This window comes from Aegilops tauschii, chromosome 6 (genome assembly GCF_002575655.3).
Source record: "Aegilops tauschii subsp. strangulata cultivar AL8/78 chromosome 6, Aet v6.0, whole genome shotgun sequence".
Lineage (NCBI taxonomy): Eukaryota > Viridiplantae > Streptophyta > Magnoliopsida > Poales > Poaceae > Aegilops > Aegilops tauschii.
This window is the reverse complement of record NC_053040.3, coordinates 25,228,533-25,244,787: the sequence shown is the minus strand read 5'-3', so window position 1 is coordinate 25,244,787 and position 16,255 is coordinate 25,228,533. Positions and strand designations below refer to the sequence as shown.

The following is a 16,255-nucleotide window of genomic DNA, read 5'->3' as shown; positions in this document are numbered from 1 at the left end:
CAATTATATACATACAGGGTACGTGTACATGACATGCTAGACCTATTTTAACAAACCAACTAATAACTAGTCAATATTTGACAAATGCATATGACTATCAAGAAAATCTAGAAGCTTCATCCTTGACTGGGTCAGTAAACACATATAGTCACGACCTGCAGCAAGTCATGTGCGTGCAACCTCATCCAGTGTCCTGCTACCAAAGGAAATGCAACACGGGTCTTGTTTGATATCTTTGAATAGGAGTGGAATGACATGAGTAGATCAGCAATTCTTTTAAGGTAGGCTGTAACACTTGCCAAGCTACTCCATCTCATGCATCTTCATTTTCAAGCTCTGCAACTACACGAGTCATTATTCTGACAACTACATGTGAGGAAAAAAGAGTACATTCAAAAAATGCCGCACGGGAATCCTCATTTGCCAAGAGAAAAAGGTCGTCAATCTCACATGGAGTTGCACTGCTGAAGGTGTGCACGGATGCACATGACAATATAGCAGTGCCAAACTTCCCGGGAGAAAGAACAACACAGCAGTGGGTGATTGGTTCAGAAAGTACTTCCAAGCAAATGGTTGTTAGGAAATTAGAATTACCAAGATCATTTGATTGTAGAGCGCAATATGTAAAGGGAGCCCAGGCACGTCTCAATCTGCTGATCCAATCTGTTCTCTCTCGTTTCACATAATGCAATTTTTTCGTCCTCCTCTCGTGTCGCGCTCCAGCTTTCTTCGCCACATCCAGGGGCCTCTACCAAGGTATAAATTCGACAAAACCTTTCCCAATCAATCTTCATTCTCAGCTACGCAGACCTAATTTTGTCCACCGGCTTAAACTCACGTGTTTCCTGGAAATCCAGTTAATTTTAGATTAACTGCATTACTACCACTACAACGTGAAGGGAAATGTTTCTGCAAGTTTACAGTGATTGGTGCGCTTCATCTAACACTACTGGAATCGCCTTATATGCCGAGTGCCACGGACACTCGACAAAGGGCCAAAAACTGCCGGCAAAGCCTTTGTCGAGAGTTGCACTCGGCAAAAGCCACACAGCGTACACCTCTCAGGCAAACAGGAATTTGTCGAGAGCTAGGACACGGGCACTCGACAAAGAGTTTGCTGAGAGCCAAACAGTACAGCTCGGCAAAATAAAGTAGCTAACGGACAACAGACGGGGACGGCGGTTGCCACGTGGCGCAGCTTTGCCGAGAGCCACTCTTGGCAAACAATGCCAATAGAAAAGCGCCACATGTCAGCTCCTGACATGTGGGTCCACAATAACAGGTCGAGTGCCATCCTTTCCAAGAGCCACTCTCGGCAAACAAAGCCAATAGAAAAGCGCCACATGTCAGCTCCTGACATGTGGGTCCACAATAACAGGCCGAATGCCATCTTTGCCGAGAGCCACTCTCGACAAATAAAGCCAATAGCAAAGCGCCACATGTCAGCTCCTGACATGTGGGTCCACAATAACAGGCCGAGGACCATCTTTGCCAAGAGCCACTCTCGGCAAACATAGCCAATAACAAAGCGCCACGTGTCAGCTCCTGACATGTGGATCCATAATAACATGCCGAGGGCCATCTTTGCCGAGAGCCACTCTCGGCAAACAGAGCCAATAGCAAAGCGCCACGTGTCAGCTCCTGAAAGCCGGGTCCTTACTCTGCCGGGAGCCACTCTCGGCAAACCTTGTACCTTTGTAACCAAAAAAGTCTTACATTAAGTTACAGGTTGTAACAAATAATGTCCAATTAATGGTTCATATATCAGTTTTCTGCCACATATTTGTCTCTGTTCCTTACGTGATTTCTATATTGTACTCTGTTTAATCTTTGTTCTTAGTGGAAGTTAAATGCAGCGTCCGTTCTTTACTCTATGAACAAAATGTGTAGAGTAGCTACAACGATGTAAAATCTGGCTGTGAGATCCATATATTTGAAGACCAAAAACTAGTTTCAGGGATGAAGAGAGAAGGTTTTTGGTCTCGAGAAAATTATCTCTTTTCCACCAAACCAAAAACTAATGACCAATTTTTTTGAAGCAAATGAAACATGAAAATAACACATAGTTCATTGCATAAATTTAAACTCTAGTACAAATTGTCGTACATTAAATATTAAAAAACATAAATTAAACACTAGTTCTAGCCAAAGTTTTAAATAGCCGGTTATAGCCCCGCTATAGCGATTTGAGTAGAATGCCGTTAAATGGTGATCATATACAATTGTCTGGAAAGTTATGAAATAGCCGGCTATAGCCTCGTTATAGCTGATTTGAAGGACCATCCCTATTTGGCATAGCCCGCTATGTAATGCTCTAGCACTATATATCCTCTATAACACTAAGCTCCCTAGTTTTGGAGAGCCCACATTCAATTGAGGTCTCTAATTAGAATTTGGTCACCTGATTTTGACCAGATTAACAATTTCTCAAAATTTTCTCATTTAATTCTTTGGGTCTGTCTAGGACATATCTAGATGTGACATAATTATGTCACATCTAAGCTGATTTTCACTCTGTTTGTGGTCTATTTTTTTGTCCTAGTTTTTTTTTTTGTTGCTGCATTATATATTTGTGGGAGGTTAGATGTGACATCTTTAAAAAACATCTAGATGTGAATTAGACAAACTGTAATTCTTTTACACTATACCTTATGCTTCATAATTTTTAAAGCCTCACAATTAATTTGGGTCTTCAATTTAGAATTGAGTCACCCGATTTTGACCAGGTTAACAATTTATCAAAGTTCTCTCATTCAGTTCTTTTATACTACTCCTCCCATTCCTAAATATAAGTCTTTTTAGACATTTCAAATGGATTACAACATACGGATGTATGTAGACATATTTTAGAGTATATATTCATTTATTTTGCTCCATATGTAGTCACTTGTTGAAATCTAAAAAGACTTATATTTTGCAACGGAGGGAGTATACATTATGATTCATAATTTTAAGCTCGCAACTAATTTGGGTCTTCAATTTAGAATTGGGGTCACCCAATTTTGACTGGGTCAACAATTTTTTAAGAAAAGCTCTCCCATCCAATTCTTTAAATCCCGTATATTCTCTAATTTTGATTTTTTTTTATTTAGTCAAGGTATTCATTTTTGGATTTGGTTTACGATTTGATCGGCCGATGATTTTTCAAATCGATCAACAGCAAACAACATATAAAAACATATTAATACTGTGCACCCTCCCATCACCTAGAAAAAAGAAAGCCATCATGTGATAATGTAGAACAATTATAGTACATGCAGCCATCAATGTGGAATTTTCCCACATAAATATATGTTGGTTAGCAGATAACATAGACCACACTACGAAAGTCCCATCAAATCGCTGCATTATAAATAAAAATAAACACACTCCACCATCTCCCCAACCCGTGAAACAAAATCTACTAAAGTTGCAAAATATAAGGGGTATTAGTTTTTTTGGAAAATAAAACTTCTTTAACTTTTACCAAGTTCCAAGCAAAAATATCAACATCCACAATATTAAACAAAAAGTATGGAAACCCATTTCATGATGAATCTATCATACCAACTTGATCGAATTTTAAAAAGATTGACTTATCAAAAAAATTATACACCATATGATTTAAAACAGAGCGCGCCCAGCCCTTCTAGTTGTGATAAATTAAGAACTAGCTCTAGTCCGAGTAGGGATGCCAGAGGTAGCCGCCGAAGTTCTCATTAGAGGAGATGTCCATCACCCCTGCGTTGGAAGTACCGGGCTCGTGTGGTCATTGCTGCTACACCTACCACAGAATCTCCTCCTCCTCGTTCGAGAGCTTGGCCTCGAGCTTGTCGAACATCTCGTCGATCTTGGCGTCCCCGGGCAGTCTGCTCACGCTCATACTCCTTGCACATGTTCTCCCAGAAAATGAGGTTCTCGCCGAGCAGCCACACATCGTTGTAGACTAACAGGCCCAAAAAGCTGAAACAAGGCTGAAAACCAACGCCTGCAGAGAGCCAGGCATAACGGGCCAATCCTCGAAGCCACGCCTTCCTGGACCTCCTATATGCCACTCGTTGCAGCAAAGTGCCGACATTTCGCACTGGGCGCCGCTAACCTGGGCCGGCCCATTTCCTGCGGCACGATCGCGAGATCAAAAAACGCTAAAAAAAAGGAGCGTCCTTGAGCTGTGAATCGATCCTTCGACTTCATAATCAATGAAGCATTGTGCTAGCCACTGCGGCGATCAACTTCTCATGTTAGGATAGTAGCGCCATACTTAAAGGGCCTGTTCGGAGTCCCTCCGCTCCTGAAGCCGCAGTGCAGTTCAAAATTATGGAACCGGGAAACAGGTACTCCGCGGATCCTTGGATTTGGCGGAGCCGGTGGTTTCCCGAACAGCTCCAAAGAAACATACCACAGTGGCAGCGATTGTACAGATGACCTGCTGCAAGTGAACAACACTAATAGCCACCTTAATTCCTGGGATTTCGTACATAAAATGGCAGTCCGCCTTATATGAACAAAAGCTGAACAAAATTAAAATTATTTTCAAAATTTGAACGTGATTTGCTTTTCGAAAAAAGGTAATATGTTTTGAAACGCAGACATTTTCATATTTCATAGATAAAAAAGTAAAATTTCAATCATTTTTGGGAATCTAAAAAAATTCAGAAAAAGGAAATAATTAAAACGAGACATTTTTCGTAACTAAGAAGAATTTCTTGAAAATGCAAAACATTTTCTGAAAAAGAGGAACAAAAAACTGAAAGCACGAATTTTTTTTTAAATTACGAACAAATTTTTCAAGACGTGAACAATTTTTGAATTCCCACGACATTTTTGGAATTCAGGGTCAAATTTTGAAAAACATAAAAAAATATGATGTGAACAAATTTGGAAAGCGAGAACATTTTTTGGAAATTACCAATTTTTTATTTGGTGAAGAAATGTTAATAAATGTGAACATTTTTTCGGATTCCCCAAACTTTTTTGAATTTCGACCAAAAGTTAAAAACATGAGTATTTCTTGAATTTGTGAACAAACTTGGATAGCTGGAACATTTTCTGGAATTCCCATTTGTTTGAAATTGTGAATAGTTTTGGAAAGCGGAAATATTTTCTTAATTTGTGAATAAAAATAAAAAAAATGTACATTTGTGAAATAACGAACATATTTGAGATAAATAACATATTTTGAATTTTCGAACAAATTTTAAAATAGAGAACACTTCTGAAAATCACAAACAAATTTGAAACATGAACATTTTATGAATACGTGTAGAAAAATTTGCAAACAATAACACTTTTTGAATTTGTGAATAAGTTTTGTAAACAGGAACATTTTTTGAAATTCCGGTCATTATTTGAAAATATTATGATAAATCTGAATAAAAATATTCTGAACTATTTTTGAAAAACATTCCTATTTTTTTTAAAACAGGGACATTTTCCGAAATTACTGATTTTTTTCATAAAAATGCATATATTTTTTGAATTTATGAACAATTTTTTAAAACACGACCATTTTTAGAAATTTTGAACTTTTTTTGGATGCACGAACTTTTTTTAAGTTTACAGACAATTTTCAAAAACATGAACTCTTAAAAAAATAAAAGTAAACTGGAAAAAAGAAAAAAAAGAAGCAGCAAAAGAAAATTAAAAAGAAAAGAGGGAAAACCAAAAACCAAAAAGAAACAGAAAGAAGGTTCCCAAAACCAGAAAACCGGCTGAGAAACTCTAGAAGGTTCCCAAAGCCGGAAAAGCAGCAACGTTAAATGGGATCCCCAAGGTCTGTGCGAAGTGTCGACATTTTGACGCGTTGTGCGTCCAATAGGATATTCCACGCCTTCCGGCCGGCTCGGCACGGTCCTTTTATAAAAAGGACGGACACAGGCCGTTTAGTGGCAGGCCCTTTTAAAGCCAGGCCGGCCCATGTGGACAGGGTGTCACACGCTGGCATCCCCCCACTCGACTCCTTTCTCTTGCTTGCGCGTGCTAGGGGTTCCCACATCCCACCAGCTCCGTCACAAGCCGCCGGTCGCCGCCGCCCACTCGCTTCCCCCGTAGTGCGCGCATATTCCGCCGGAAGTTGTCGCCCTCCCTCTGCCGCCGGACGCCGCCCCCTCCCCCGTTGTGCAGAGCATCCAGGCAAGACGCGGACGCCCTCCCTCTTCAACGCCGGCCGCTGCAGACCTGCCTCTGCCTCGTCACCGGAGGGTGAGCTCCCCTTGTACTCTCGCGCGTGTGCTAGCTGCTGCCGCTTGAGCTACTGGTGTTGTACTGCCGCTTGTACTACTGTTCTTTTGGATGGGTGGTTGTGCTAATGCTAGAGGCTGCTGTTCTAAAACAGTTTTTCAATTGAAACATGTGTACACAGTGGTCGTTGCTATGCGAATTTTTCAATTGAAGCATGTGTACACAATGGGCATTGCTATGCGAAATTGTCAACTGAAGCATGTGTGCACGGTGGGCATTTCACCTGCCAATTGGTATGCGTGGAGGTAGTGTGCATTGCTATGTTGTCTGTCGATAGTACGCGATGCAACTTTTATCTTTTGATTGACACACTAGTGCTCATGATTTGATATGAAATGAGTGCAATGAGTAAATTGAACACATCGCATGAGTGATACAGGTATCATGCCTCAATACAGCAATCTGGCACATAGGTGAAGTACAGATGCAAGAACGGAAATGCATCTGTAGCTTGTTAGTATCCCAAGTGTTTACTAAATGCAAGTAGCAGCACTGATGCGAATGCGATGTGCCGTGCTTCCTAAATCCCGGAGTGCTGGTTGCTATCTCTTATGTTTCGACATGCCTGACTCATCAAAGTATGCATTGTAGCTGTAAAAGTGCTCGGTTTATGGTTACTTCTCACTTGGTTCTTTGGTTTTTCTTGCTTATGATGACTTACTTTATGGATGAAACTATTTTCTTTCTCCCCCAGGCTGTTTGTGGTTAAATCCAAGGAATTGGTGCAATACCAGGTCATGGAGGGGAGCAAGGACATGCAAGAGTCAGACACTGAACCTGTTGTTCAAGTTCCCAGAGAGCCTGCCATCATTATCAATGGTCTCCCAGACTTGCCTCCTGAATTCGCATCTGGTTCGCAACTTGCAGTAAGAGATGCTCCGCGATCTCGAGTCGATCATCGCTTTGGGGAATGGCTAGAAGAGCGGAAAGTGAGAAAGCGGTTTGGAGACATATACTATGTAGGGAAAGTTGTCAAGTATGACAGTCAAAGAAATTGGTACACCGTTGTCTATCAAGATGGAGACCAGGAAGATCTTGAGTGGCACGAACTGGAGGAGATCCTGCTACCGTTGGACATAACCATTCCGCTCAAAACACTTGTGATGGACAAATTCAAGCATCAGAATGTTGTTCCCGACTATAGAACTAAGGTGGCCAGACCAAGAACTAATGTTGCTAGCAATCAGATGGTGGTTAGAGCAGTAAATGGCCAACAGTCAAACAACCTACCACTCCCAGGGTTGGTTCAGGCGTCAACATCAGCAGGAGAAAATGCTCTAGTATGTCTGAAACCTAGTGATCAACCTAAGAAAAGGGGCAGGCCTCGAAAGGATGGAACTGCATCAGGTGAGCTTTCAAAACAAAGAAGTACATCAGGTGATATTCAACCTAAAAAAAGAGGCAGACCTCCAAAAGAACCTGGAGAGAAGAGTATTGATAGGCGCAAGTTAGAGACTGTCAGGGCAGAAAAACTGAAGAGAGAAAGCATGCTTCTGCGAGGGCCACCACCTGGAAGTCAGTAATTCTAATAATCAATATCGCTGTTCCAATATAGTAGTACTGTACTTCCTAGATACATCCGTTTGAGCGTCAATTAATTCCGGACGGAGATAGTAGTAGATATCTCTAAATATTCCAGTCTATTTATGCTTGCGACACTAGCTTTTCAATGTATTTTGTACAAACTACACTTGTAAAGCTAGATTCCAGATTTACTATGTGTGCGCTATCGTATTAATTTCTTTTCGTGTGCATACAAGTATATCTGCAAACTGTCTAAAAAGTTTCTGGTATGGAAGTGTTAGAAGTTACCTTTGGTTGTCTAGCTGAATGAATTATTTTGAAAGATCCTTGAGCTAGTTGTTTCGTGAGTGCTGGAGATCCTCAATGGAAAACACATTAATGTATATACTAACCATTGCACTGCGCAATATAAATCGGTCAAGACAAGATGTTTAGCGAATTTAGTCACCTATACTGAGTGTTCTTGTGAAGTGAGAGAACACATTTCTCCAGTTAGATCTTGCAAAATGTCTCTGAATCTACAAGACAACCCTTCCATATTTACCTGACAAAGGAAACAGAACACCATGGCATACAGTTTCTCTATTGTCTGAATGATTCCTTTTTCAACCCTTCCATACTTACCTGACAGGAAAACACTGTTCCTGGTACGAGTTCAGAGAACTAAACTACAGGAAAACAATACTGAAGGAGCTCGGCTGACATGAGTTCAGAGAAGAAGACAAAAAAATATAGGAAAAAACAATGTTTGGTTCAAGCTATTCAAGAGGATGTGCAGCCAAAATGACTTCTCTCTTCATATTATAGATGAGTTATGTACATGCTTGTGAGTGCAATACTGCCCTCCAATTCTGGGTCATGGCATAATTGTACAAATAAAGATGGCAAGACATAATACACAGGTTACATAGCTCCCACCGGCATTGAACAGCAGCTTTGTTGCCCAGAGATTTTGATAACCGATTCTGCAAACCGGGCTCCTAGAGGTAGAGTAAAAATGAAGACCATTTTATAATACCAGAAATTCCCCAGTGTACAAAACAAAAGTTTCTAGGACAATTACGAGAAGGATTACAAAACTTGCAAAATTCAGAAAGAGAAAAGCAGGAGCTTCTCTGAGTAAAACCCCCGCACACGTCAGGTCAGGGCGTCATAAACTAACAGAGCATTCAGAAACACGTGTAGTATGCATATATATCCAGTTTCATCACATCTTCTCCAGGAAGAAAGAAAGCACCATCGATCTACAAAATTCAGTAAATCAGTCAGTATGCTCCTCTTTATTGCCCAACCAATTCTTACTTGCGGAAAGTACTTTTTTTCAAATTCATATTCACCTCATTCCTTAACGAGTAAATAGCATAAAACTACTAGTTTACAGGCTAGGGTTCCAAAAAACTACCACTTTTTAATTTTTCTCAGAAAGCTACCAGTCGAGCGGTCGGCTATTTCAAAAAACCCAAAACGCCTGTGACTAGCGATTTAACCGTTTTCCTGACGTGCTGGGCCCACCTGTCAGCCCACGTGGCCACGCGCGCTCACGGCGCGGCCGTTGACGGCCGTTAGGCAGGCCGGTCCGGCCGGAACGAAAGGAGCCGGTCGGGCCGCACTCTCTCTCAGTCTCCCCCTCCTCTCCCCCGCAGTGACCTAGGTGGGCGATGGCGGCGGCGCAGCCAAATGCCGTCTGCGGCGAGCTATTTAGCCAAGGCGTCACCGGCCAGGAGGGCGGTGGACATCCAGAGGTGGACCCAGGGCTAGGCAGCTCGAGCTTCCCGGCGCAGCGGTTGCAGCAGCCATCACCGCCCGCGGCTGAGGTCGATCCGGCGAGCTCAGATCCGGCAGTCCGCGCGGCTAGGGCAGTGGCGAAGTGCATCCACGCGGATCCAGATGGCGGCCACAGTTGGGCGTCGTCCTTTGGTGGAGTGAGGTAAGAAATTTCTGGGCCCTTCATACGTTTAGTTCAAATTACAAATTTCTGGGTCCTTTAGTTCAATTTAGAACTAGGGTTAGTACTTGTTTGTTCTTGGCATGGTACTTTATTTTATTGGTTAAGTCACTGTAGAAGAAAGTGCATTCACTGTAATTAGAAGAAAGTTCAGTAATGTGCAATGCATTTGGTCATTGTTTTAAGTTTGAGTGACTTAAAAATTAATTGTTTGTCAATTTAATCCTACAGCTTAGATGATGACATTTGGGACATGAGGCTACATTTTCAAGGAACAGATAACATGGAGAGAAAGTATTCAGTTTCTTCAGATATTAGTTATCTGACCATATTAGCATTGGCTGAGTTGGAGGGTTATGGAATGGAGGCTTGTTTGACTTATGTAAAGGAAGAGGAAAGGGCTTGGAGTGGGTGGAGGTCCTGGATAGTGAGGAGGCATTAGAGGAAATGCTTGACTTGTTTGTTGATAAGATCCTGAACATCACTGTCAGAAAGCCTACTGATCCAAGCCCAGCAGATGTTAACATGGATCACATCATGCTTGAGGAACAGATCCCCATTGATCATGTTGGTGAACCTGTTGTTTATAGTGTTTCCCAACAAGGTGTCCTGTATCCACTCCATGATGCAACTTTGGCACCAGCAATTCCTGAGGAACCCTATCTTAACACACAACATAGTTGTAATTTGAACAAGGGGAAAAATGTTGTGGAAGAAGAAGAAGATGTAGAAGTAGAAGATGAGGAAGATGAAGATGAAGATGAGATGGACAAATCCTCTTCAGATTTTGAGTTTTTTAGGGGTGATTACAAAGGGCAGAAAATATCATACAAGGCTTGGTGTAGGGGTGAAGATGAGGCTGCCACAGGGACAAGCCATAAGCCTAGGGAGAGGAAGAACCTGCAGAGCACTATTGTGGAGCAAACTCAGAACCATCTGAGTTTTGGGAGGAAGACCAAATCCTTTCTGAACATGAAGAACCCTCAGTTGTACCAGAGAAAGGAGCAAAGAAGCTTAATCCTGTCAGAAAACCAAGACCAACTAGTAAGTCACACAGTGAGCCTGAACACATCAAGTTTGAAGATTTTGTGCCTGAACCTGATGAATACTGCTTTCCAGGTGATTTTGGCCTTAGTGATGAAGAAGAAGTTCCAAGGTTGCCTTCTGGTAGGAAGAGAAGGTTGAAGAAGAGGAAGGAGAGGAGGTGGTATGATCCATCAGTCCCTGATGCACATGAGCAGTTTGCATTGCATTTGTGCTTCCTAAATGTTGTGGAGTTTAGAGAAGCTCTAAGAAATTTCCATGTCAGGACACTTAGGAATTTTCAGTATAACAAAAATGAACCAACTAGGGTTATTGCTTGGTGCTCTGATAGAAAGCAAGGTTGTCAGTTTTACATAGTGGCCTCTAGAATAGCTAATGAGTCAACTTTCAGCATCAAGAAGATGAATTTGGATCACACTTGTGGAGCAAGTGGAGAGAGCACCAAGGTTACAGTTAATTGGGTTGCCAAGGTTTGTGAGGATACCATTAGATCAAACCATAGAGCTGGTGTTGAGACAATTATGTCATACACAAACCTTCCCCTGCCCAGCTAATGATCTCCATGAATGTCCTTCCCCTGCCACCAGTGAAAACCAGCTCCAATTCTTCATCATTACACTTCTCCAGTACCTTGTCGGAGAGTCGGCGGTTGAACTCATGTTGCTGCTCATCCTGGGCCGCCTCTAGTTGTTGGAAATATGCCCTAGAGGCAATAATAAATGGTTATTATTATATTTCTTTGTTCATGATAATTGTCTATTGTTCATGCTATAATTGTGTTATCCGGAAATCGTAATACATGTGTGAATACATAGACCACAACGTGTCCCTAGTAAGCCTCTAGTTAACTGACTCGTTGATCAACAGATAGTCATGGTTTCCTGACTATGGACATTGGATGTCATTGATAACGGGATCACATCATTAGGAGAATGATGTGATGGACAAGACCCAATCCTAAGCATAGCTCAAAGATCGTGTAGTTCGTTTGCTAGAGCTTTTCAAGTGTCAAGTATCTTTTCCTTAGACCATGAGATCGTGTAACTCCCGGATGCCGTAGGAGTGCTTTGGGTGTACCCAACGTCACAACGTAACTGGGTGACTATAAAGGTACACTACGGGTATCTCTGAAAGTGTCTGTTGGGTTGACACGGATCGAGACTGGGATTTGTCACTCCGTATGACGGAGAGGTATCTCTGGGCCCACTCGGTGATGCATCATCATAATGAGCTCAATGTGACTAAGGAGTTAGCCACGGGATCATGCATTACGGCACGAGTAAAGAGACTTGCCGGTAACGAGATTGAACAAGGTATTGGGATACCGACGATCGAATCTCGGGCAAGTAACATACCGATTGACAAAGGGAATTGTATACGGGATTGATTGAATCCTCGACATCGTGGTTCATCCGATGAGATCATCGTGGAACATGTGGGAGCCAACATGGGTATCCAGATCCCGTTGTTGGTTATTGACCGGAGAGGCGTCTCGGTCATGTCTGCATGTCTCCCGAACCCATAGGGTCTACACACTTAAGGTTCGGTGACGCTAGGGTTGTAGAGATATTAGTATGCGGAAACCCGAAAGTTGTTCGGAGTCCCGGATGAGATCCCGGACGTCACGAGGAGTTCCGGAATGGTCCGGAGGTGAAGAATTATATATAGGAAGTCCAGTTTCGGCCACCGGGGAAGTTTCGGGGGTTATCGGTATTGTACCGGGACCACCGGAAGGGTCCCAGGGGTCCACCGGGTGGGGCCACCTATCCCGGAGGGCCCCATGGGCTGAAGTGGGAAGGGAACCAGCCCTTAGTGGGCTGGGGCGCCCCCCCCTTGGGCCTCCCCCTGCGCCTAGGGTTGGCAACCCTAGGGGTGGGGGGCGCCCCACTTGGCTTGGGGGGGAAGCCACCCCCCTTCCCCCTTGGCCGCCGCCCCCCCCATGCAGATGGGTTCCAGGGCCGGCGCCCCCCCCCCTCCAGGGGTCCTATATATAGTGGGGGGGAGGGAGGGCAGCATCATCACAGCCCCTGGCGCCTCCCTCTCCCCCCTGCAACACCTCTCCTTCTCGCAGAAACTTGGCGAAGCCCTGCCGAGATCCCGCTACTTCCACCACCACGCCGTCGTGCTGCTGGATCTCCATCAACCTCTCCTTCCCCCTTGCTGGATCAAGAAGGAGGAGACATCGCTGCTCCGTACGTGTGTTGAACGCGGAGGTGCCGTCCGTTCGGCACTCGGTCATCGGTGATTTGGATCACGGCGAGTACGACTCCATCAACCCCGTTCATTGGAACGCTTCCGCTCGCGATCTACAAGGGTATGTGGATGCACTCCTTTCCCCTCGTTGCTAGTATACTCCATAGATGGATCTTGGTGATGCGTAGGAAATTTTAAAATTCTGCTACGATCCCCAACAGTGGTATCAGAGCCAGGCCTATGCGTAGTTACTATGCACGAGTAGAACACAAAGCAGTTGTGGGCGTAGATGTTGCCAATTCTTCTTGCCGCTACTAGTCTTATCTTGTTTCGGCGGTATTGTGGGATGAAGCGGCCCGGACCGACCTTACACGTACGCTTACGTGAGACAGGTTCCACCGACTGACATGCACTAGTTGCATAAGGTGGCTAGCGGGTGTCTGTCTCTCCCACTTTAGTCGGAACGGATTCGATGAAAAGGGTCCTTATGAAGGGTAAATAGAAATTGGCATATCACGTTGTGGTTTTACGTAGGTAAGAAACGTTCTTGCTAGAAACCTATACAAGCCACGTAAAAACTTGCAACAACAATTAGAGGACGTCTAACTTGTTTTTGCAGCATGTGCTATGTGATGTGATATGGCCAGAAGATGTGATGAATGATATATGTGATGTATGAGATTGATCATATTCTTGTAATAGGAATCACGACTTGCATGTCGATGAGTATGACAACCGGCAGGAGCCATAGGAGTTGTCTTTATTTTTGTATGACCTGCGTGTCATTGAATAACGCCATGTAAATTACTTTACTTTGTTGCTAAACGCGTTAGCCATAGAAGTAGAAGTAATCGTTGGCGTGACAACTTCATGAAGACACAATGATGGAGATCATGATGATGGAGATCATGGTGTCATGCCGGTGACGAAGATGATCATGGTGCCCCGAAGATGGAGATCAAAGGAGCAAAATGATATTGGCCATATCATGTCACTATTTGATTGCATGTGATGTTTATCATGTTTTGCATCTTATTTGCTTAGAACGACGGTAGTAAGTAAGATGATCCCTTACAATAATTTCAAGAAAGTGTTCCCCCTAACTGTGCACCGTTGCGAAGGTTCGTTGTTTCGAAGCACCACGTGATGATCGGGTGTGATAGATTCTAACGTTCGCATACAACGGGTGTTGACGAGCCTAGCATGTACAGACATGGCCTCGGAACACACGCAATACACTTAGGTTGACTTGACGAGCCTAGCATGTACAGACATGGCCTCGGAACACGGAGGACCGAAAGGTCGAGCATGAGTCGTATAGAAGATACGATCAACATGGAGATGTTCACCGATCTTGACTAGTCCGTCTCACGTGATGATCGGACACGGCCTAGTTAACTCGGATCATGTTTCACTTAGATGACTAGAGGGATGTCTATCTGAGTGGGAGTTCATTGAGTAATTTGATTAGATGAACTTAATTATCATGAACTTAGTCTAAAATCTTTACAATATGTCTTGTAGATCAAATGGCCCATGTTGTCCTCAACTTCAACGCGTTCCTAGAGAAAACCAAGCTGAAAGATGATGGCAGCAACTACACGGACTGGGTCCGGAACCTGAGGATCATCCTCATAGCTGCCAAGAAAGATTATGTCCTAGAAGCACCGCTAGGTGAAGCACCAATCCCAGAGAACCAAGACGTTATGAACGCTTGGCAATCACGTGCTGATGATTACTCCCTCGTTCAGTGCGGCATGCTTTACAGCTTAGAACCGGGTCTCCAAAAGCGTTTTGAGAAACATGGAGCATATGAGATGTTCGAAGAGCTGAAAATGGTTTTCCAAGCTCATGCCCGGGTCGAGAGATATGAAGTCTCCGACAAGTTCTTCAGCTGTAAAATGGAGGAAAATAGTTCTGTTAGTGAGCACATACTCAGAATGTCTGGATTACACAACCGCTTGTCTCAGCTGGGAGTTAATCTCCCGGATGACGCGGTCATTGACAGAATCCTTCAGTCGCTTCCACCAAGCTACAAGAGCTTTGTGATGAACTTCAATATGCAGGGGATGGAAAAGACCATTCCTGAGGTATATTCGATGCTGAAATCAGCGGAGGTGGAGATCAAAAAGGAACATCAAGTGTTGATGGTGAATAAAACCACTAAGTTCAAGAAAGGCAAGGGCAAGAAGAACTTCAAGAAGGACGGCAAGGGAGTTGCCGCGCCCGGTAAGCTAGTTACTGGGAAGAAGTCAAGGAATGGACCCAAGCCTGAGACTGAGTGCTTTTATTGCAAGGGAAGTGGTCACTGGAAGCGGAACTGCCCCAAATACTTAGCGGACAAGAAGGCCGGCAACACCAAAGGTATATGTAATATACATGTAATTGATGTGTACCTTACCAGTACTCGTAGTAGCTCCTGGGTATTTGATACCGGTGCGGTTGCTCATATTTGTAACTCAAAACAGGAACTGCGGAATAAGCGGAGACTGGCGAAGGACGAGGTGACGATGCGCGTCGGGAATGGTTCCAAGGTCGATGTGATCGCCGTCGGCACGCTACCTCTGCATCTACCTACGGGATTAGTTTTAAACCTCAATAATTGTTATTTAGTGCCAGCTTTGAGCATGAACATTGTATCTGGATCTCGTTTAATTCGAGATGGCTACTCATTTAAATCCGAGAATAATGGTTGTTCTATTTATGTGAGAGATATGTTTTATGGTCATGCCCCGCTGGTCAATGGTTTATTCTTGATGAATCTCGAACGTGATGTTACACATATTCATAGTGTGAATACCAAAAGATGTAAAGTTGATAACGATAGTCCCACATACTTGTGGCACTGCCGCCTTGGTCACATTGGTATCAAGCGCATGAAGAAGCTCCATGCAGATGGACTTTTGGAGTCTCTTGATTACGAATCATTTGACACGTGCGAACCATGCCTCATGGGTAAGATGACCAAGACTCCGTTCTCCGGAACAATGGAGCGAGCAACCAACTTATTGGAAATCATACATACCGATGTGTGCGGTCCAATGAGTGTTGAGGCTCGCGGAGGATATCGTTATGTTCTCACTCTCACTGATGACTTAAGTAGATATGAGTATGTCTACCTAATCAAACACAAGTCTGAAAGCTTTGAAAAGTTCAAGGAATTTCAGAGTGAGGTTGAGAATCAACGTGACAGGAAAATAAAATTCTTACGATCAGATCGTGGTGGAGAATATTTAAGTCACGAATTTGGTACGCACTTAAGGAAATGTGGAATCGTTTCACAACTCACGCCGCCTGGAACACCTCGGCGAAATGGTGTGTCCGAACGTC

At 43.5% G+C, this 16,255-nt stretch overlaps 1 protein-coding gene across 1 annotated transcript; it reads left to right on the top strand.

The window, feature by feature from the left end:
- The first annotated feature begins 6,384 nt into the window (after nucleotides 1-6,384).
- On the top strand, nucleotides 6,385-7,957 carry LOC109736149 (uncharacterized). The gene is made up of 2 exons (XM_073501645.1): nucleotides 6,385-6,452; nucleotides 6,914-7,957. The coding sequence occupies exons 1-2, from the start codon at nucleotides 6,385-6,387 to the stop codon at nucleotides 7,740-7,742; spliced, it is 897 nt and encodes a 298-aa protein (XP_073357746.1). The 3' UTR covers nucleotides 7,743-7,957.
- Nucleotides 7,958-16,255: the final 8,298 nt, after the last annotated feature.

Bases quoted from the DNA above. Each gene is read 5' to 3' on its own strand.
- LOC109736149 (XM_073501645.1), top strand. From the start codon at position 6,385: ATGGGCATTGCTATGCGAAATTGTCAACTGAAGCATGTGTGCACGGTG. The intron at 6,453-6,913 runs GTATGCGTGGAG...TTTCTCCCCCAG, and splicing joins GGCATTTCACCTGCCAATTG to GCTGTTTGTGGTTAAATCCA.